A 21203-nucleotide genomic window follows, 5' to 3' on the forward strand; every position below is an offset into this window, starting at 1 on the left:
CTCATCCACTTTTTCTAGTTCTCAATTTTTCTCAGTATTCTCTCATTCAGTTTTGTGTTTGGTTTTCTTACCACAAACAAATTGTCTCTTGTACAGTGGAAATTCCAGGACGATTGCCAGGGAGTAGCCCTTCAACTCCATAAAAAGGAAAGATATTAACTAAAACCGGGGACATGTGCAGTCTCCCTCACCCATCCGCGTGCCTGGTCTCTTACTAAGCTTTCCCCTTCTTCCCACAGACGCCCCAAGAGACACAAAATGTCAGTCTCTGTCCCTCTAACTCATCTTGCCCTCCGCTTTCCTCGCCCACCTCTCTCATTTTTTTGGGCACATGCAGAATGTCACTTCTGGTACAGAGCATAGTACATCATCGTGTTGCCTGAGCCCAAAGGCCCACGTGGCGTCCTCCTGCTCCCCACTTCTCCCCTGGCGATCCTGGGTGATTAATTTAGAGACACACAGGTTACGGTGTTGGGCAGTTACTCCTAGTGACGACACATAGGGAGGCCGAGCAAGGCCCAAATATGGTCCTTTCACCCACCCTTCTAGAAACGAAACATCTTGCACAACAGTCCATTTATAAGCTAGTCCTGTGCCTGGAAGCCTACTCAACAATCAGGGCTCACCACTGACTGCCCTTCCTCCCTTTCTTCCAGCTCCTCCACCAGTGACCTCTCCGGCTATGACCACGCATATCTGAGGCAGAGCCCTGACCGGTGCAGCTCCCAGGGGAGCATGGAGAGCCTGGAGCCCGGTGGGGGATACCCACCCTGCCACTTTCTCTCCCCGGCAAAGTCCACCAGCAGCATTGACCAGCTCAGCCACCTCCACAGCAAGAGAGATTCAGCTTACAGCTCCTTCTCCACCAGTTCCAGCATCCTCGAGTATCCACCCCCTGGTGTCTCTGGCCGGGAACGTTCGGGCTCCATGGACACCACTTCTGCTCGAGGTGGCCTCCTAGAAGGGATGAAGCAGGCAGATATTCGCTATGTTAAGACAGTCTATGACCCCCGGAGGGGGGTCTCAGCAGAGTATGAGGTGAACTCTTCAGGCGTGCTTCTCCAAGGTAGGGAGACCCGAGCCTCAACTGATGGTCAGGGCTACGAAAAATTCCATAATGTTCCTCGGGGCAAAGGCACGCCACCCTCTTCCTGGAGCCAGCAGTGCCCCGGTTCCTTAGAGACCACTGTGGACAACTTGCCTGCTAAAGTGGGTGCGCCCCTGCCCCCAGCTCGGAGTGACAGTTACGCAGCCTTCCGGCAGCGAGAGCGGCCCAGCTCCTGGTCTAGCCTAGATCAGAAACGGTTCTGCCGGCCTCCGGCAAACTCTGCAGGCACCCTGAAATCTCCCTTCATAGAGGAACAGCTGCATACTGTGCTAGAGAAGAGCCCAGAAAACAGCCCTCCAGTGAAGCCCAAGCACAGTTACACCCAGAAGGCCCAGCCCGGCCAACCTCTGCTGCCGACTGGCATCTACCCGGTACCTTCCCTGGAGCCACACTTCGCCCAGGTGCCCCGGCCTTCTGTGAGTGGAAATGGTACCCTCTACCCTGCCCTGGCCAAGGAGGGTGGGTACACACCTCCTCAGGGAGCGTGCGACAGAATGGCTGCCCTTGATGAGAATGGAAACCAAAACGGATCTAGCAGGCCTGGCTTCGCCTTCGGCCAGGCCCTAGAACGGGACTCAGTGTCCCTAGTAGAGAGGAAACCTGAAACTTCAGCCAAATGTGTCCCCTATAAAGTCCATTTTCCCTCAGTGCCTGAGAACGAGGAGGAGACCTCCCTGAAGAGACTTCTCACACCTCTAGAAGGCCACAGCCCACATCCCAGTGAGAGAAAGAGCACCCAGGGCAACAAATATTCTAATTACCGCAGCCTCCAGTCCCCTCAGGCTCAGGCGTGGCAAGTGGGTGAAGACAAGAGATCCTTCCTGCCCTCAGAGCCTTGGGAGGGGGACTGCCATGAAGACCACAATGCCAACCTCCAGGGGAGGCTCCACAGAGGCAGCCTGGGCCAGAGTGTGCCAGGCAGCTTCAGCAAGACTGCAACTGCCTTCTCCTCCCTCCAGAACATTCCTGAGAGTCTAAGAAGGCAAAGCAGCTTGGATCTCGGAGGAGCAGCCCAGGAAGTCTACCTGGAATGCTCATCCACCTGCACAGTCAATACCAAGGGAGAAGAGTCTGGAAGGACTACTGTTGCTGATCACAAGAGCCAGCTGGACAGGTCGGTGTCCTATCCAAAGCCTGAGGGGAGAACCTTGGCCTCTTTCCAGAGTTCAGACCCAAGGTATGAAGAGCCGCTCTCCCCATCCTCACAGGAGACCTCCAGTCTGGGCCGGAGGAGGCTGAGTTTCAGCAGCATCTCGGCTCTGCAGGGCTTTCAGTGCGGGAAGCCCCACTGCTCCGTGCTGGAGAAGGTTTCCAAGATCGAGCAGCGAGAGCAGGCTGGTCAGAGACCCCCAAGTGCTGGCGGCTCTACTTACAGCTATAACTACAGGCCCCACAGGACACTCCCAGCCTCCAATACTTTGAGGAATGACTCGGAGGAGACTAAAGGCCATATACATTTTTCCGAACCCACTGAACCCCTAGGCAATGGAGAAGAGCACTTCAAAAACGGGGAGCCAAAGTCCGAAGAGGTTTCCTGGCAGCCGTGTGGTCAACAGCCGAGGCGGGCTGTGGAGGGTGGCCGGGGTGCTCCACCCCGGGGTGGAGAGCCCCCGAGGCGGGACGCCCGTCTGCTCCGCAGCCAGAGCACCTTCCAGCTCTTCAGCGAGGCCGAGAAGGAGGCCACGTGGTCAGACGACAGGCCCCACACGCCCGAGTCGCCCATGCAGGACGCCCCCTTCAGCCGCGCCTACCGGAACAGCATCAAAGACGCGCAGTCCCGCGTCCTGGGGGCCACGTCCTTCCGACGCCGGGACCTCGAGCCCGGGACGCCCGTGGCCCCGGGGCCCTGGCGCCTGCGACCCGCCTCGGCCCACGTGGGGCTGCGCAGCCCGGAGGCGCCGATTTCCGCCTCCCCGCACACCCCGCGCGAGCGGCACAGCGTGACCCCGGCCGAGGGGGACCCTGCCCGGCTAGCGCCCCCCGTTGCCCGGAGGGGCCCGCGCCGGCATCTGACCCCCGAGCAGAAGAAGCGCTCGTACTCGGAGCCTGAGAAGATGCACGAGGTGGGGGTCTCGGAGGAACCCGAGCCCGCCCCCGCTGGGCCGCCGAGGAAGGGGCCGCATTTCGTGGAGGGCTCAGTGACCGACCGGTGCCGCATCTTCGAGCGAGACGGCAGGGCCTGCTCTACCCTCAGCCTGTCGGGGCCCGAGCTAAAGCAGTTCCAGCAGAGCGCACTGGCCGACTACATTCAGCGCAAGACCGGCAAGCGGCCCGCGGGCACCGGCTGTGGCCTGCAGGAGCCGGGGCGGCTGCTGGAGCGCACCCAGAGCACCTACCTCCAGCCTGAGGGCCCGGGCCTCGCCGCGGCTTCCAGTCTCTGCTCGCTTCGGGAGCCCAGCCTGCCGCCCCGCAGGGAGACCGCCCTTCTGCCAGCCACTGCGGCGGGGAGTGCTGGGGAGACCCAGCGGGCCCCGCGAGATCGCAGCAGCTCCTTTGCCAGCGGCCGCCACCTTGGGGGAAGGCACCGCGGGGACCCAGCGCCGAGAGAACTGCTCAGTGGAGCTAACAGTGGATCAGAGGGCCCCCAGAGACTGAACAGGACCCCAGGGGAGCCCTCCCCGTGGGGGGCCACGGCTGGGAGGGCCGCGAAGTCCATGTCGGCCGAGGACCTGCTGGAGCGCTCGGATGTCCAGGCTGTTCCTGTCCACATGAGGTCACGGTCATCTCCCACCGCAGACAAGCGCCAGGTACGTGCAGCCAGTGGATCTTAGCACTACCGCTTCAGTCCGCGAAGCCTTAGTGCCACTCCTCTAACCCCTCCTTCCCCCTTTGTTTTTCTTTAGTGTGCAGAGAGCAGCATTTGTTTTCATAACGGAATGTCTTTCTCAGTGCCCCTATCTGATGAGATCCTTACAGAAATAGAGATATTCATAGGTGTCTATAAAGTTGTGTCTTATGTAGAAACATATATATAAGTAGTTGCTGGTGTGCTGGCAAATTCAAGTTTTGTTTTTTGGAACTCTGGAATTTTCCCGAATATTTTCCATTCCAGTGCAAAACCAGAAATGAGGCCTACTATGTGTGTGTGTATATATCTATATATGTGCGTCTTTGAATATAGATATCTATATATGTATATCTTTCAATATAGATATCTATATATGTGTATCTATAGATATATAAACACACATATACATATATATACACACACATAGTAGGCCTCATTTCTGGTTTTGCACTGGAATGGAAAATATTTGGGAAAATTCCAGAGTTCCAAAAAACAAAACTTGAATTTGCCAGCACACCAGCAACTACTTATATAGCATTTGCATTATAAGTAGGTTATATGCAAATATTATGCCATTTTACATAGCATCAGGCAGATTTTGTTATCCATCCCAGCGGATCCTGTAGCTGCAGAGTCAAAGGTGACTGAGCACAGCACTCGAAGACAACTGTAGATAATATATATACACACATATGAATATATAGTATGTGCGTATTATATTTATTGTTCAGTTGCTCAGTTGTGTCCGACTCTTTGTGACCCCATGGACTGCAGTATGTATGTGTAAAAATTATATTTTAGTGTCATCCACTTCTCAGTGTAAGAATTAGATTAGGAAAAGTTAGGGATTATCTTTATCTTGTATGTTTTTTGTTTTGCTTTTTTTTTTTCAAGTGCGTGCAATAGAAGCTCTGTCTTTCGTATTTTAAAGATTTTTATCTTCATACCCTCTTTTGTTTCTGTTGGACTTTTGCATTAACACAGTAGGTATTGTCATTGACTTTGACCATTGTTCATTATTGAGTTCCAGACCCTCAACTAAGAATGCTTTTACATTTAGATGTGGGTACATGCATAGTCATGTCTGACTCTTTACAACCCCATGGACTGTAGCCCACCAGGGTCCTCTGTCCATGGGATTTTCCAGGCAAAAATACTGGAGTGAGTTGCCATTTCTTTCTCCAGGGTATCTTCCCCACCCAGGGATCGAACCCACATCTCTGGCATTTCCTGCACTGGCAGGCAGATTGTTTACCACTAGCACCACTTGGGAAGCCCCACTTTTACATTTATTATCTCATTAATCCTCAAAATAATCCTGTGTAGTAGAGTATATTATGCACGTGCTGTGCTGTGCTTAGTCGCTCAGTTGTGTCCGACTCTCTGCAGCCCTATGGACTGTAGCCCAGCAGGCTCCTCTGTTCATGGGAATTCTCCAGGCAAGAACACTGCAGTGGGTTGCCATGCCCTCCTCCAGGGGATCTCCCCAGCCCAGGGATTGAACCCACTGTAAGAGGATTCTTTACTGTCAGAACCAGGGAAGCCCATATTATCCATATCAAATTCATATCTCCCTGTCTCTTTCTTTATAATGTCTTGGCAAGATAGGAAAATGTCAGACTTTCAAATTCTCACATTAAAGGATTTTTCTCATAAAGTCTCCAAACGGTGGATAGACCATGAGGAACTTTCCCCTGGAAATTTTAGGAGAGCTGGGAATAAAGTCCAAGCACTCTGACTCCCAGGACTCTTAGTTTCCCTAATTCATAGCCTGTCTTCAAGCTCTATTGCGCTGCAGCTCGGTGGCCTACCTCATGATTCCCTTCCCAGATCAGAAGATACGAGGAAGTCACATATATGTTACCACAAGGGGAGAACACCCCTCCATTGACCCTTCAGAGAGTCTCTTTTCTCCAGCAGAGAGTACAGTGATTTAGCAAGCATTTGTAGAACCTATGTTTTATGAACAGGACTGCATTATAGGTTTGAAGGAAACACAAAGGAAAATAAAGATCATGCCTTTCGGGGGGTTACAATTGAGCAAAGAATATGTACTTATATACAGATAACACAAATGGTGAGTGCTTTGGGAGTGATCATAAATAACACGCTATGGGAGGGACACTGATTAGTTCTAATTGAGGGGATGTGAGAGAGCATCTCTTGAAAGAGAAGGGATTTGAACTAGGCAGTAAAGGATGGGCAAGATGTTGACAAAGGGTTGCAGGTTGTGTGCGGAGGCATTATAAGTTGGAGGAAACAGCTTCACAGTTAGCCATCACTGCCTGAGAGATCTGTTTGCTGCACTGCTTCTGAAACACACATACACACAGCCTTCTGAGGGAAAATACCACTCCCGTCCAGATACTTTCTCTTAAGAAATATTTTCTCCCCGATATAAACCACCACCACCCCCACACACATATACATAGAATCTATAGTAGCAATCCTCCATAAGCCTCCAATAGCTGTTTTTCTCCCCTTGGAATGATGAACAGAGCTAATTTCCAGTGCTTATCCTACCTCTAAAAACACTTTAACAATCCATGTATGTAGGTCCTCTCTGGTGGTCCAGTGAGTGGTCAAGACTCCATGCTTCCACTGCAGGGGGCACAGTTTTGATCCCTGGTCCGGGAACTAAGAAAAAACACGGTCCACGGTCCGTATATGTAGCATGCCATTTCAGCTAGTTTAGTAGGCTTCAGAGGCTCATGACATAGCAGGGCAAGCATTTCCATTTCTCTCCCCATGTTCCAAAGAAAACAGAAATGTTTAGGTGAAAACCAAATCATCTTCTGTTGTTTATTCCCCACTACATGTCATTATTCTCTGCTGGGGAAGTGGTTGGATGGTTCCAAATGTTATTTTGTCTTCCCTTCCAAATATTTCTCAAACCTGATAAACTGGGAAATTGAGCTCAAACATAGGCAGTATAGAAGAATGATCCCAATTAAATCCCAATTCTTGGGTATTATTTGAAAAACTTTCTAGAGACAGCTAAATACACGGCATTATGTTCTCTTTAATATAGCGAGTGCCATATTTAGAAGGTGGGGGATGTGATGGGGGGAATGGAATATTTCAACGTGAAATACTGCTGCTTTGCTCCTACAGATTCTGAACATAGTTTATCACCCCCAGATGGCAGTTTCGCCAAGACCTTGTTCTCAGGCTTCCTGCTGCATTCCCTTGCTCAGCAGTCTCACCACACCTGCCCTGAGACCTGTTCCCCGGCAAGGTCTGCCCCGTACATCTTCTTCATATATCCATTGTCTTCCTTGGTTGTAGAGCTAGTTAAAAACAAAACTAGTCTCCACGTAATTATTGTGGTTATTATTTCAAGATACTATTATTTATTTGAATAAAGTCTAGGAACTTTTACCATTATCATTAAGCTTTGGTGCAGGTGTTAAATAAGGATTTTTCTCATCTCGGCTTTAGAGAACTCTGAGAAATTAAGTGAGCCTGTAGAGACTAAACCGTCTGCCCGAGTTAAACTGAAAATATGGAGTCTATATCTGGTGCCAGCTCAGTCAATAGCCTCCCAAACAACTGCTGCTTGCTCCTGCCAGCCAGATGCTAATAGCACAGGATTTTGCAAGCTTTGGAGCAGGATTCAGCTCTGTTTCAAAGGTCCATTAGTGAGGATAGTTTCTGCTTCCAAAACAAGGTCAGCGCAGAAATCGATTTCTCTGTTTATAAAATTCGGTCATTCTTGGGTCTGAAACGATGGCTGTAGAAGGCTGCTGCCACTTGGAGCCTAAGACCTGCTCAGACACTCAGCAGACCCGGGCCAGCCCTGTAGCCAGCTGTGGTCATCTCTGAACAAACCGCCTCTTGTTCCCTCTCCTTTAATGCCTCTTAATTTGAAAAGTGTAATTGCAGAACAAATGCATATTAGTGATGGAGCTGAAGTGCCCATCAAATTCTTGGCTGCTTTCTGATTTCTAAGACACTTTAGAAAACTTAACTGATTTAAATTAGGTAGGCCCTGCAAAGCAGCTGGAAAAAATTCAGACATTTTTGCCTTGGAGATGGAAATTTATACCCATTCAATGCATAGATCTAAAATATAGCAGAAGCTATAAAAAGAAATCTTTTGGAGAAATGAGATTTCTGGTATTTTTTTCCCCCAGATGTTGAGGTAGAGTCTTCTCTGGTTCTCACTGTGTTTTCAAAGATCTTCATTTCTTGTATGTGGCACGTTCACCATGTGAAAATGTGACAAACATCTCATTGCTGAGGAAATTTGTATGGGACCCCACAATGTTGGATGATAGTCTCAATTCTGTAGGATACAGCTTGCCAGTCATCTTTGCTTCTCAACAAGCACCCATTCAAGCCTGGAGATAAATAACAATCACTTTCCACAAAATGTAAAGTTGCAAATAGCTCCTATTAACTAAATGTTCAATACGTGCTAGTCACTGTTTTATAAGCATAAAACTAATCCTACATCTATGCAAAGGAGGAGATACTATTGTTATTCCCATATTACAGATGAGGAAACTAAGGCATAGAAAAACTGAGAAATTTGCCCTACCTGGTGGAAGTGAGGTTTGACTTCCTACTGTACTCCCTATAGTGACTTAAAACAGAGGTTTTATACATCTTATATCTGAAAACTCTAGCCAGTGAATTGGTTTCATTTTAACATTTATCAGTTTCTACTACTTGGAGAAGGAGATGGCAGCCCACTCCAGTGTTCTTGCCTGGAGAACCCCAGGGATGGCAGAGCCTGGTGGGCTGCCGTCTGTGGGATCACACAGAGTCGGACACAACTGAAGTGACTTAGCAGAAGCAGCAGCAGCAGCAGCAAACTTAAATAATATTTTTTTTTAATTTCTAATTCATTTTAGTAGATACTTGAAGTTGATATTCCAAAGTAGATGAGTATTGTCTTCGTGTTTTATTGGTCGTAGAGATGTTAGGATATCTTAATTCAGAACTCAAAGTAAGAGTGAGAATCAGAATTTGCTAGGATTTAAGTTTATAGTTTTAAGTGTAGTATGCCTAATAAAGAATAAGAACTGGTGTACTTCTAAGTCAGTCAAACAAAGTTAGAGACCAAAAAAAAAGACCGTTAATGAGTGTTGGTATTACTCTGTATTTCCCCCATAGCCACTGCTTTTTCCTAAATGGTCATAGAAGTTTATACTGCTTACCAGTTTATAGAAAATCAAGTCGTCTTTGGCAGTGCATACATACCCAATCAAAGCAAATATGTGCAGCAGGAATGAATCCTCCTTGGGTTTTCTACTAGGTTGGGAAGGAATTTCCCTTCAGTCCAAATGGTGTTTCCATTGACAAGAGATGTAGAAATTTCTTTCAGTTGTCTTATTACTGGCTCTCAGTTCCTTTATTTTATGCATATCCTCATAAATATCAAGCTCATACTGTAATTTAAAGGAAGTAATAGAATGGAAGTATGTATTTGAACATTACTAGCTTTGAGGGAACCTAGAGGCTTTTCCAGTTAACAACTGGTGAAGCTGAATATTCTTGTCAGTGAGGGAGTGGAGTGGAGAAAGACTTTAAAGAGACCATAAGGGTTTTGTTTTGTTTTTCTTTCACTGAACAATGTGTACATTTTTTTTCTATATTGGAGTATAGTTGATTAACAGTGTTGCGTTGATTTCATGTGCATAACAAGGCAATTTGTCTTGGACCTATTCTTTTTCAAGTTCTCTTCCCATTTATTTCCCTGGATTTCCCTGATAGCTCAGCTGGTGAAGAATCCGCCTGCAAATGCAGGAGACTGGGTTCGATCCCTGGGTTGGGAAGATCCCCGGGAGAAGAGAACAACTACCCGCTCCAGTACTCTGGCCTGCAGAATTCTGTGAACAGAGAAGTCTGTCAGGCTGCATTCAGTCCGTGAGGTCGCAAAGAGTCAGACACGACTGAGCAACTTTCACTTCACTTCCTATTTAGGTTATTACAGAATATTGAGCAGAATTTCCTGTGCTGTGCAGTAAGTCCTTGCTTGTTATAAATGTCCTGTAAGGTTTTGTGAAGAGTAGGAATTCCCATTCCCTCTAGTGATACTTGAGCAAATCAGAGACGCATGGAATTCTTTTTTCTCAAAGCACTGATGTCTTACTGCATCCAGCTTAGCCACCTCTCAACTTAAGGTTCTAAAGATCGCCCTTAGGCTTTGAGGAAATCGCGCTTTGAATCCCAGCTCCTTGCTTAATTGTGGGCGCTATACTCACCCGCTCTGAGCTGCAGTTTCTGCCCCACTCCCCACTCTTACAGATTAAATTACAGGAGAAATGTCAGGTGCCTGACCATGACTCCAGGCACGTCACTTGAGGATCATAAGGAACTTGGCAGAGTGTCCAGCATGTAGTAAATGCCCAGTAAGGGGAAGCTGTGGTTATTAATAATGCTCAGGTTTGTTTCTTCTTTGGGCCTGCTCCCACCCACCTCTGGCTCTTCTTGCTTTTTAGTACCTCTACCACTGATTGGGGGAAAGGAGCAGGAAAGAAAAAGAGAGAAAGGGGGTGAAAAGCAATTAGCCCTTTGGACAGAATAAAGGGGGAAATGTTAAAATTAAGTTTATGGATTACCTGTGGATTTAATTTTCTTGTTTTCTACCTGACTCCTGTTATCATAAATAATTGAGAGTTTTATCGAGAGCAGTATCATTGTCTTCATCAAACCTGTATGTATGAACTGATTTTACACTTTCAAAAACTGACCTGTAACCCACCAGAAACCATTATATACCCATATTAAAAACAGAAACAAATAATGACTACCCTTGAAGTGTCCCCAGGAGAGAAATGTGGATGAGATGTTTTTCCCAGAAAGAATGTATATCAACCTGATTACAAGCCAGATTCCTATCTGATTCTTGGGATTTTGCTAAATTTAATAAACTCGCCTTTTCTTGTCATCTCCTGTATTTCCCTGTTGCTATTTTGAAAGTTTTGCCCTTTGAATTAATTTTCATCTTTATACTTCAAGTATAGCAGTTGTTTCTGAACTCTGAAGGTAACTGTTATCAGACTTCTCTTGTTTAGAAAATGCCTTGGTTAAAAGAGGCACCCAGTGAGATAGAATGAGGTTCTACCACTTGTGACCTTGGAAAAATTAACCTCTTGGGCCTGTGTCCTCATCAGTGCAGTGGGGTTAACAGTACTTCCTGAGGCTTTGAGGATAAAATGGGTTCGGTTCAGTTCAGTTCAGTTGCTCAGTTGTGTCCAACTCTGCGACCCCATGAATTGCAGCATGCCAGGCCTCCCTGTCCATCACCAACTCCCGGAGTTCACTCAGGTTCACGTCCATAGGTTAGTATGTAACAATGCCACCATGAGCCTGACAATAAAGAGTGGACCACCAATAAATGTTCCGTCTCCTTTACACCTCCACCCCCTTGGTAAATTTGAACACTGTTTGTTGGTAATAACACTGTGCCTCTCTTCTGTTTTAAGGATGTGCTTTTGGGGGAAAGCAATGGCTTTGGTCTCATGAAGGATCCGTGTTATTTGACTGGCCCAGGTTCCAGGTATGTATCTATAGTTATGATGTTCTTTGCCTCATGAATGCCGCCAGAGTTAAATGCTTCTGTTCATCTCTACTGGAAATTGAATTAAGATGTTATGATGTTTCATGGTATCTCGTGCCACCTTTTTCAGTGTGTCTAGGCTATGGGAAACCTTTTTATCCACAGATGACTTTGTCTAAGAATGATACTATTCAGAGTAGGTTTTGAACATGTGCTGTTGAGGCAGTGGTTGACTTCTCGCATGTTTAGGTCAGAATGGTTGGTGATTGTGCTCTTCTCCAGCATATCCTCTGACTTTCTCAAGTGGGTCCTCTCTGGTGTGGCTGATCTCTTTTGGCTGTGACCCACAGGATCAGGTCTCTGAATAAACACGAGCATTCGTGAACAGCTTCACATAACAAGACAAATCATTGTAGGCACTTAGAAGATAGCAAGAAAGTTTTTTTTTTTTTAATTGCCTTCAAAATCATTTCTCCTTCGAAAAATATAATGGATAATTTTTAGAAGTAGGATCTTTGAACTATTCACTTGGAGCTTAATGAGTAGGAATTTCCAAAGAGAATTTCCTCTGAACCACGTGTCTGTACGTAGTTTTAATGCAGCATTGTAGGACTGTCTACTGTAATCTGGTTATTACTAATGGTAATATAGTTAATCTCTCTTGTTTTTTTTTAGGCCAGTTCTTTAATATTTATTGTTTCACTCAGTCATTGTTTCTCTCTTTTTCTGTATTCATCTTCTCAATAATTCAGCCTAGTAACTGCCAGCATGGTCAGGAAGTGGGTATTAAGTTACCTCCTTCACTGCCAAGGACAGCCTTGTACAGTTGGTTTTGCTCCTGTAGCTCTTCCCAAAGTGAAGCAAGGAGTCAAGGTGAGGCTAAGGGCGTTGGTTAGTTTGGGTGCATTAATTCAGAGCTAGAAAGAAGAGAAGGTTAACTAGAACTAGAGCTCTGCCAAAGGAGCACTATTCTAAAGTCTAAGGTGAAACTAAAGTCAACCACAAAAAATCAAATTGCTCGATTATACAAAGGACTTAAATAGACACTCCTCCAAATAGCCAATGGGCACATGAAAAGATACTACACATCACTAATCCACAGAGCAATGCAAGTCAAAAGCACACTCATTAGGATGGCTACAATCAAAAAAAACGTAAAAGAACAAGTGTTGGTGAAGATGTGGTGAAAGTGGAACCCCTGCGCACTGTTGGTAGGATTACAAAGTGGTGTAACTGCTATAGAAACAAAAAATCTGTCATGACCAAGCAACCCACCGTGAGTATAAACCCAAAGTATTGAAAGCAGTGTTTTGAAGGGAGATTTTTATACCCATGTTCGCAGCAACACTATTCATGATAGCAGAGAGGTGGAAGCAACTCAGCTGTCCACAAGTGGTTGAGTGGATAAACAAAATGAAGTGTGTGCACACACTGGGATATTGTTCAGCCTTTAAAAGGAAGGAAATGGTGTCACAGACTGCAACGTGGATGAACCTTGAGGACATTATGCTAAGTGAAATAAGCCAGTTGGAAATACTTGATGGTTCCGTTTGTATGAGGTATCTAAAGTAGTCATATTTGTAGACAAGTAGAGTACAGTTACAAGGGCTGGAGGAGTGGGGAAGAGTTGTTGCTTACTAGTTACCTAGCTTCAGATTTGCAAGATAAAAATGTTCTGGAGGTCTGTTTTGCAACAATATGGATATGCTCAACTGAACATTTTAAAATGAATTTAAAGTAGTAAATTTTATGTTATAGGATTTTTTTAACCATATTTTTAAAAAATGCTATGAGGAAGAAAATGAGACTAATCAAACTTCATTCATGAATACTATGATTCCTGAATACATATCAGTAGATGCTTGTCTCACACTCGATTATAAAAGAGACTGAGACAAAATCTTTCTGACATTAGTCTTTATTCTTGGAAAACAATCGCCAGGAAGAAGTATTCTCAATCAAACTAAGCATTTAACTAAACTACTGTCTTCAAAAATATACAGTTTAAGTGTAGTTTCTGTAAACAAAGAAGATTAAGCATAAACTAAAAACATTATATCAAGGTTTATTTCGGCTGGATCTTTAAAAGATACGCATTATTTTATTGTGTGTTTTAGTGACGTCTCTCCTTTTTTAAAAAAGCAATATGAAATTACAACATGAATTAGTCCTTAAAACATCAGATTCCAGTTATTTCATGTCCTATTAGAGGATGCTAAGTTCAAAAATATTTCATGGCCTACGATCTAAATAGCAGCGGGCAAAAGAGACATTGTTTATTCAACAGACATTTATTGAGAAGGTACTTTGTGCCAGGATCTGGGGGTCCCAAAATGAATGAGACATGGGAGTCGAGAGCACCCTTAGCGAATCTCCCACCCCTGGGTTTCTCGTGGACCCATTTGGGAACCCGCCAAGAAGGACAGAATAGCCACTCTTCGATACTGAGAGGTTCCCGATAAAGAAGCTGCCTATAAATGAAAAGATCTGTGGTGGGAGGGAGGGTTTGCATCTGAGCAGAAGATGGTACCTTACTACATTTTATATTAAAGAGAGAATAACGGCAGAAGAGCTAGTTGGGTTCTTTGTGGTCTTTGCCTTCTTTATGCTGCTTTACTCTCATCTGGCCTTAGACGATTTTGTGGCCAGGACTGTGCTGACTGGGGACCGAGCCACAGCCCCCTTAGGACGCGGGTCTGTGAAATGAAGAGTGCCATCTGCTCTCCAGATTCACTTGCACACTAGGCAGGGAGCTGCAGATGTGGGATTTACGAACTATGGATGTTTGCTGGAGACTTTTTAAATCCTCACATTAATTCTTGCATGGCAGGCAGGCAGGGCTGCAGACGTGTTTTCTTTGCTTTGTTCTTTTTTTCCTTTCAAACACAATAACAAAAGTACTGGAAATTGTTGGGTTTTCCCTTGGAGCCTAGAGGACAGCTGTTTAAACCACCGTGCTCTCTGTTTGCTCATTATTGTCAGTCTCTTTCTCCAGAGGTAACTGCTTATTAGCTCCTTAGGTAAGACACTCCTTTTCTTTCTTTCTTTCCATTTGGAAAAATGAAAACACTGGGAATCCAAGAGAAAGTTGTAAATAAAATCTGTGGATTCAGCAGCCCATGCAAATACTTTCCAAACAGACCACCCCCGTGGGGGCTCACTGGCAAGAGAATGAGGGAGCATTCTTTCCCTGAGAAGTTAGGACCTGGTTCCCAAACTTGGTCTAAAAGGAGCAGAAGAAATGTCCTGAAGCCTGTCCTCAAATGCTGCCTTGCATGGAGGAAGGGGGATGAGAGAGAATTAATGAAAAGAAACGCCCTGTGACCCCAGGGTTGCCCTGTGACATTTTCCTGTAGGAGTTTATGCCTGTCCCGCCGTTGCATTTCAACTTTCAGGTTCTTTGTCTGAGCAGCCAGGGGGAAGCAGTGTACAGTTTCTCCCGGGTCCTTCTCCCATGAGAGGGTTTTCCCGTCTGTGGAATGCACCTTTGGCTCAGCATTTGCCCCTTTGCATCAGTGCTAACCTGCGTGTCTGTATCCCGTTCCAGGCCATTTAGCTGTTCCAGCCGTGAAGAGATGCCAGCTCTCAGACACCACCCCAGCCCTCACTGGGGGGATTCAGGCTGCAAAGCGGGTAGTGGTGATGCCTCTGTGCCCAGCGGGGGTCCGGGGCCGCTGGACCCTCCGAGACAGGCCAGCAGAACGCCTTGCCCTCTGCCACTGTCCTCGGGAGCTCACGGGCATCCTCCAGATGCCAGGGCTGCTCCCCTGAGCTCAGTCCTGCCTGCCCCTGGCCCTTCGAGCTATTGCTCACAGGCTGCAGCCCAGCCCTCCACACCAGCCGGGACCCCCAGAAGCAGCGACGGCCACAGCCCGGCCCAGCCTCCCAGCCCTGAGCGCAGGATGGAAGAGCGCGCAGGGATGCGGGCCTCCCCGCCCTGGATAAAGCGGGCCTACGCAGTCAGAGAGGAAAGCCTCCCTGAGGACCCCCCGAAGCACTACCCCAAGCCACAGGATGCCCCCAGCTCGAGCAGCACTTCCGACCCGGATACACCTCTCGGGGCTCCAGGCATTCTGGGCAGGATTTCCCTCCGGATCTCCGAGTCGGCCTTGCTGGCTTCCCCACCACCTCGCGAGGACTGTGAGGACGACGAGGTGTTTGTGAGGGACCCACGCCCCACCGCCACTTCCAGCCCCCGCTGCGATGAGCTGCTGCTGCCCCCACCGCCACCGCCGCCCCCGCCACCAACAACCAGCCAGGCATCCCTGGCCCAGGGCCTGGACCACTTCCCTCCGCCTCCCCCCGAAGCTGTGTGCCCAGCCCAGTGGGAGGAGGGCTACCTGGAGCCCCGTGCCAGGTGAGATCGCAGCCCTTTGCCAGTGGAGAAGGGTCTGCCACCCTGGTAAGATTTCCACACTCCAGGCTGCCCTGAGCTGCCTCTGCCGGCCCCTGGAGAGCCATGTCAGTTTCACGAGGTGACAGAACTGTTTCATCTCTTGAGCTTGATAGTCCTTATGCAGGGCTTCCGCAATCGCTCTGCAGTGAAGAATCCACCTGCGATGCAGGAGATGCGGGTTCCATCCCCGGGTGGGGAAGATTTCCTGGAGGAGGAAACGGCAACCCACTCCAGTATCCATGCCTGAAAAATTCCATGGACCGAGGAGCCTGGCGGGCTACAGTCCACAGGGTCGCAAAGTCAGATGCAAGTAAGCACAGCAACAAGTCACTATGCTGGCAGCCCTTGGGCGCCGAGGAGTGAGACGAGTGGAAATGGAAACCAGAACCCAGGAGGCCAGGTTTACTTCTGTGGGCATGGCAGCTTCAGAGAGTCCAAATAAACAGCATCCCTCTTCCCTGCCAAGAGCTCTGAATCAGTGAAGAAATAAGGCAAAAGGAAAGGGCAGACAGGAGACAAAAATAATCACTCTTATTACTGAGAGAGCTGATCCTGGAGAATATGGCTTCTGTCTGAGTATAAGTGAGTCTCCTGACACTGAACCTCAAAAAGGGTTGCCCCCCTAGTCACAGGCTGTGCTAGACACACATACGCACACAGCGAGCACGCGTGAGCGTGCCAGAGCGAGTCTAGAGGCAGCCTTACTCTAAAAAGAGGCTGGACTAGGAATGGGCTGTGGGCCGCTTCTCTCTGCAGAGTCACTCTGTATCCATAGGGAGGAATGAAGAGGAAGGCTGAAGGTCAGTAATGTTCAGGGAAAACCTCTTCTTGGAAGCCAGAAGAATGGGGAAGGAGCATTTCCCAACACATACCTCCCTATGTATCACTGAAGATACATCAGCACCTTTGTGATAACTTCCTCTAAACACCACTATTATCCTCTGGAATCTGAGAGCAACATTCACCAAACCTGAACTCCTGTTCAATCCATCCCCCTTAAAAAGTCACACATCCCCCTTAAAAGCCTCTCTGTGACCCTTTTGAACCTGCTGTTTGTGCAGATAACAACCTCAGAGTCTCCTGACGTGCTGGAAGTTGCGCCCCTGTGCCAATGTCTCTCTGTTTCTTTCACCCTCTGCTGACTCTTCTCTCACCCCTCTCTTTTTTTTTATATCCCTGCCAGCTCCAGCAAACTTGCCAAGGTGACAGTTGCCAAGGAAAGGTCCATGCCTGTTGCAGCCCATCTGGTTGATAATCAGCTGCCGGGTTCCAGATCACAAACTTCAGGCAAGAGTTTTGAGGCCGAGGAGACTAACCCACCCTCCACCACAGGTGCTCCTCCCCAGCCTGCTGGGTCTCTAAGCAAGCAGCCAAGCCCAGGACAGCCACTTCCCATGCAGACCCACAGCCTCATCCACGAGCCAGCCAATGGGACTCCAGGTTTAGAAAAGAATGTCAGTTCTGGTCCTCAGAAGACCTCAGAAGACATGAGAACAGAGACGCTAGCCAAGGAAATTATCCACCAAGACAAATCTCTGGCAGACATTTTGGACCCAGACTCCAGAATGAAGACAACTATGGACCTGATGGAAGGTTTGTTTCCTCGAGATGTTAATTTGCTGAAGGAAAACAGCACAAAGAAGAAGGCCGTGCAGAAAACCATCAGCTTCCCAGGATGTGAGACCAAGAGGTGAGTCCCTGGCAATGTCCCCAAACAGACTTCAAATTAAAGTGCTTCCGTGGGGGTGATGATCCGGTGGGAGGATCGTGAGCAGTTTGTATTTTTCCTTCTTTTGATTTCTCCTGGGTTACTACAGTATTTGCTTGCATGTTTGGTTTCCTTGAAGCTACTATGGAAGAGATTTAGAGTGGGTTTTTTTTTTAATTTTCTTACAAGTTTTCAGTGAAAACTATGAATCAACAGGCTGGAATTCCACAGCTGGGGGCTTCAAGACCACTAACAAATAAAACCAGAGAGCATTTCATCTAAATTTGGGCTTGCATTTTAGAAATTTGCAACTGATCCTAACTAAATTACAGGAACACTGTGTTTGGAGTTGGGAGGGAGGGGAGAAAGGGAAGAACTACGTGGTGTGTCCAGGCTGTCCGATATGTTATCAGAGGCTCTGATGACTTTATCCAAGCCTTCAACAGTAACCTTGTCCAGCCTCTCCTCTTTCAGTGTCTTACAGAGACTAACAGGAAGTGACTTATCCAGGGCCATGTGTTTAGCAAACACTTAAGCACCCACAACGTGCAGGGCAGTCCACTGGGTCGCCTGTGGACCCGCAGATGAATTTTTATGGATGTGCCAGTCGTTCACCATGGGTGGTTGTCTTCCAGCCACTCGCAATAGGAAGACCAGAGTAGTTGACATATACATTCTTAGAAAAGCATTTCCTGGCATTATCCCTGAGAACAGAAGTTTAGAAGTGAAATCCTCACGTGGCTTTGGCAGCTTGGAAAGCTTCCTGAGGGATTTCAGAAGGATGACGTACGCCATCTTCTGGTTAAAGTGAGCATCGTCCTGTCGTATGTGAGACTGCAGATAGCCACTGTGGGCTTCAGGTAATCAGATAAGATGCCCAAGAAGCCCGTTTGTAAGGCAATGAATATGTGGGGAGGCAGGGCATATCAGAAGAACTTTTTACTATTTTTTTTTCCCCACCCCCACTAACTGGAGTAATGTAACTATATTTTTTAGAGGAATAACCTCACCAATTGGGAGATTAGTGAAAACAGCCTTCTGGTGGTTCTGGATTCCATAGTGAAATGATGGTTTAGATGTTAAATAATGTCACAAAATGATGTCCGAGAAAACTAATTATGCCCACAGAGTCCTTTATTCAGTGAGTAGGTTCTTACCTACTGACTCACTGGAAAAGACCCTGATGCTGGGAAAGATTGAAGGCGGGAGGAGAAGGGGACAACAGGTGATGAGACGGTTGGATGGCACATGAATTTGAGCAAGCTCTGGGAGTTGGTGATGGACAGGGAAGCCTGGCATGCTGCAGTCCATGGGGTTGCAAAGAGTCAGACACGACTGAGCAACTGAACGGGACTGAGAGTCTTACTTACAGAGTATGAGAGACAGCTTGATTGTAGTAAAACGAAGACCGTAGTTATCAGGTCCACAACTTCTAGATTGTCCTCCATCCTCGAAAACCCCTCTGCTGTGTAACCAGTGAGTAGGTTTTACATTTTGTATGTGTTCATTGTTGACCCGTAGGCTCCAGGTTTCTCAAGCGTTCCTGAAAAAGGAAAACTGGTAAATGTCCAAGCAACAATTAGAGCAGGCATCAGACACATTATGGAAACCGAGGAGGAGTAGGAAATGACTAACCTAAAACCTGAGGTTGGTGCAGCACCTTGAAAACACTGTCATGGTGACTAAGTCTTGGCTCCCTGTTGTCTCTCTGTGAAACAGGAAGTCAGTGTCATTCTGGTATTTATCACAAGAGAACCATGCAGAAAGGTTAAATGTCCACAGTCCACTCCCCATCGTAATATTGCCTTCGGTGGTTTTCCATCCCAAGTACTCTGGCTTCAAGAGCCACACACATAGTGATCAGTCAATCATAAATATTTATTAGGTCATCCTAACCCCTGGGAAGATATTACACAGATTTTTTTTTTTTTTACACATTTCCAAATGGACAGACGTGTGGTGAAATGAAGCTGCATGTGGCTGTACTTTTGTTCTCTCTGACCCAGGAGTGACGACAAGGAAGCAGTGGGCCTGTTGGTCAACTGTCCTGCCTACTACAGCGTGTCTGCTCCCAAGGCCGAGCTTCTCAACAAAATCAAAGCTATGCCAGAAGAGGTGAACGAGGAAGAGGAGCAGGCAGACATCAACGAAAAGAAGGTAAAGAAAGAATGGGGGACTTTGTTCTGCTCCCCCAGAAAGGTAGTTCTTGCAGGCTTACTGGTGCCTTACAGCAGCGGTGGGCGGGGGCCAGGGGGAGGCCTGTGACATCACCAACCCCGCTGAGCCAGAAGAGATTCTCCACATGCAAGGCCCTTGGAGCAGTTGCTTCACAGCTGTCCTGTCATTGTCCTTTTTACAAATGGCCAAAGTGAAGGGTAGAGGGATTAAGGTGGATTTCCTACAAGTCACACAGCTAGGACTAGAACCCAGGTCCCCTGCTTCCTGGTTCAGCACGGGGATCCCGACACTGTTCTCAGCAGTCGACCAACCAATGCCGATGGTCTGTGTCGTTTCCATGTCGTTTTCCATGGTCCAAAGGAAAACTAGGAAGTCTAGAAACTTTAAGGAAAAAGAGACTGATTGTCAAAAGATACTTCGAGAAAAGCAAGTGTTGCTCTTGAGATCCCCTCCCGTATACCACAGGGAGAAGCTTGGAAGCACAGTGTTGGAATTGAGTGGTTAGCATTTGCTGCTCCTACAGAAATTTAAAATGTAAAGCACTTTCAGAATGACCGTTATGCTGGTGTCTTCCCACACGCCCTAGAGATCTCAGCCCAGCTGTGCCCGGCTGCTTTCCCCACAGCCCCAGAGGGGCTGCCGGCCTCTGTGCTTATAGCTCTTCATACGTCTCAGGCTGGTCTGCTGAAAAGGGCTCTTTGTTAAAACACTCGGCTCGTGCTGAGCCAAGAATGTAAGTGCTTCTCAGTGGTGCCAGTTCCAGGAAACCTTCTCATGTGATTTCTGTTTCATTTATTCCATAGTATGTGTCCTAAGCTCTCTTGTTTATGTGTTGGAATGAGACCAGAGGATATAGACCGTGGGAGCAAGGAGCAATGGGGCAGGAGGATTTAGGGGTTTTAGAAACACCTCCGTCAGTGACATTCTCTCTTCTACCGACTCACAGCGCATGGCTAACATGCTGACACGATGCAGCTGCTGTGGTAACACAGGTTCTCCTAGCCCAAGGCCTCCCTACGTCCATGCCGTAGCACGTCTCCTGGCCGCCATTCAATGGGATTGGAGGGAGAAAACACCTTGCTATAGTCTGTCTATATGTATCCCTAAGAGGGGGATAAACACCCTTATAAATACTTGCCTGGTGGCTCAGACGGTAAAGCATCTGCCTGCAATGCGGGAGACTCAGGTTCGATTCCTGGGTCGGGACAATCCCCTGGAGAAGGAAATGGCAACCCATTCCAGCACTCTTGCCTGGAAAATCCCATAGACAGAGGAGCCTGATAGGCTACAGTCCATGAGGTCTCAAAGAGTCAGACACGACTGAGCAACTTCACTTTCATTTTCATAAATACTAAGTTGCCATAACATCTTTAACTGAATATTTTACAGTTGTTTTGTTTTTGCGTGTAGACATACCCTGCCCTACAGTAGCAGTGTGGCAAATTATTTGTTGCTTTTTCCTCCTCATCTTAATTTTATTTTTTTTCACTGCTTTTTCATCACTTTATCATCACC

The 21203-nt window shown here is 47.2% G+C and overlaps 1 protein-coding gene across 1 annotated transcript in view; it reads left to right on the top strand.

Moving 5' to 3' along the window:
- SHROOM3 (shroom family member 3) overlaps positions 1-21203 on the top strand; it is a 328306-nt gene that overhangs the window by 293551 nt on the left and 13552 nt on the right. The window contains exons 5-9 of the mRNA XM_052642061.1: positions 657-3855; positions 11333-11406; positions 14954-15763; positions 16986-17492; positions 19517-19667. Of these exons, the coding sequence (XP_052498021.1) occupies positions 657-3855; positions 11333-11406; positions 14954-15763; positions 16986-17492; positions 19517-19667 (4741 nt within the window). The remainder of the gene's footprint in view (positions 1-656; positions 3856-11332; positions 11407-14953; positions 15764-16985; positions 17493-19516; positions 19668-21203) is intronic.

Source organism: Budorcas taxicolor, chromosome 6, assembly GCF_023091745.1.
Source record: "Budorcas taxicolor isolate Tak-1 chromosome 6, Takin1.1, whole genome shotgun sequence".
NCBI classification, from domain to species: Eukaryota; Metazoa; Chordata; class Mammalia; order Artiodactyla; family Bovidae; genus Budorcas; species Budorcas taxicolor.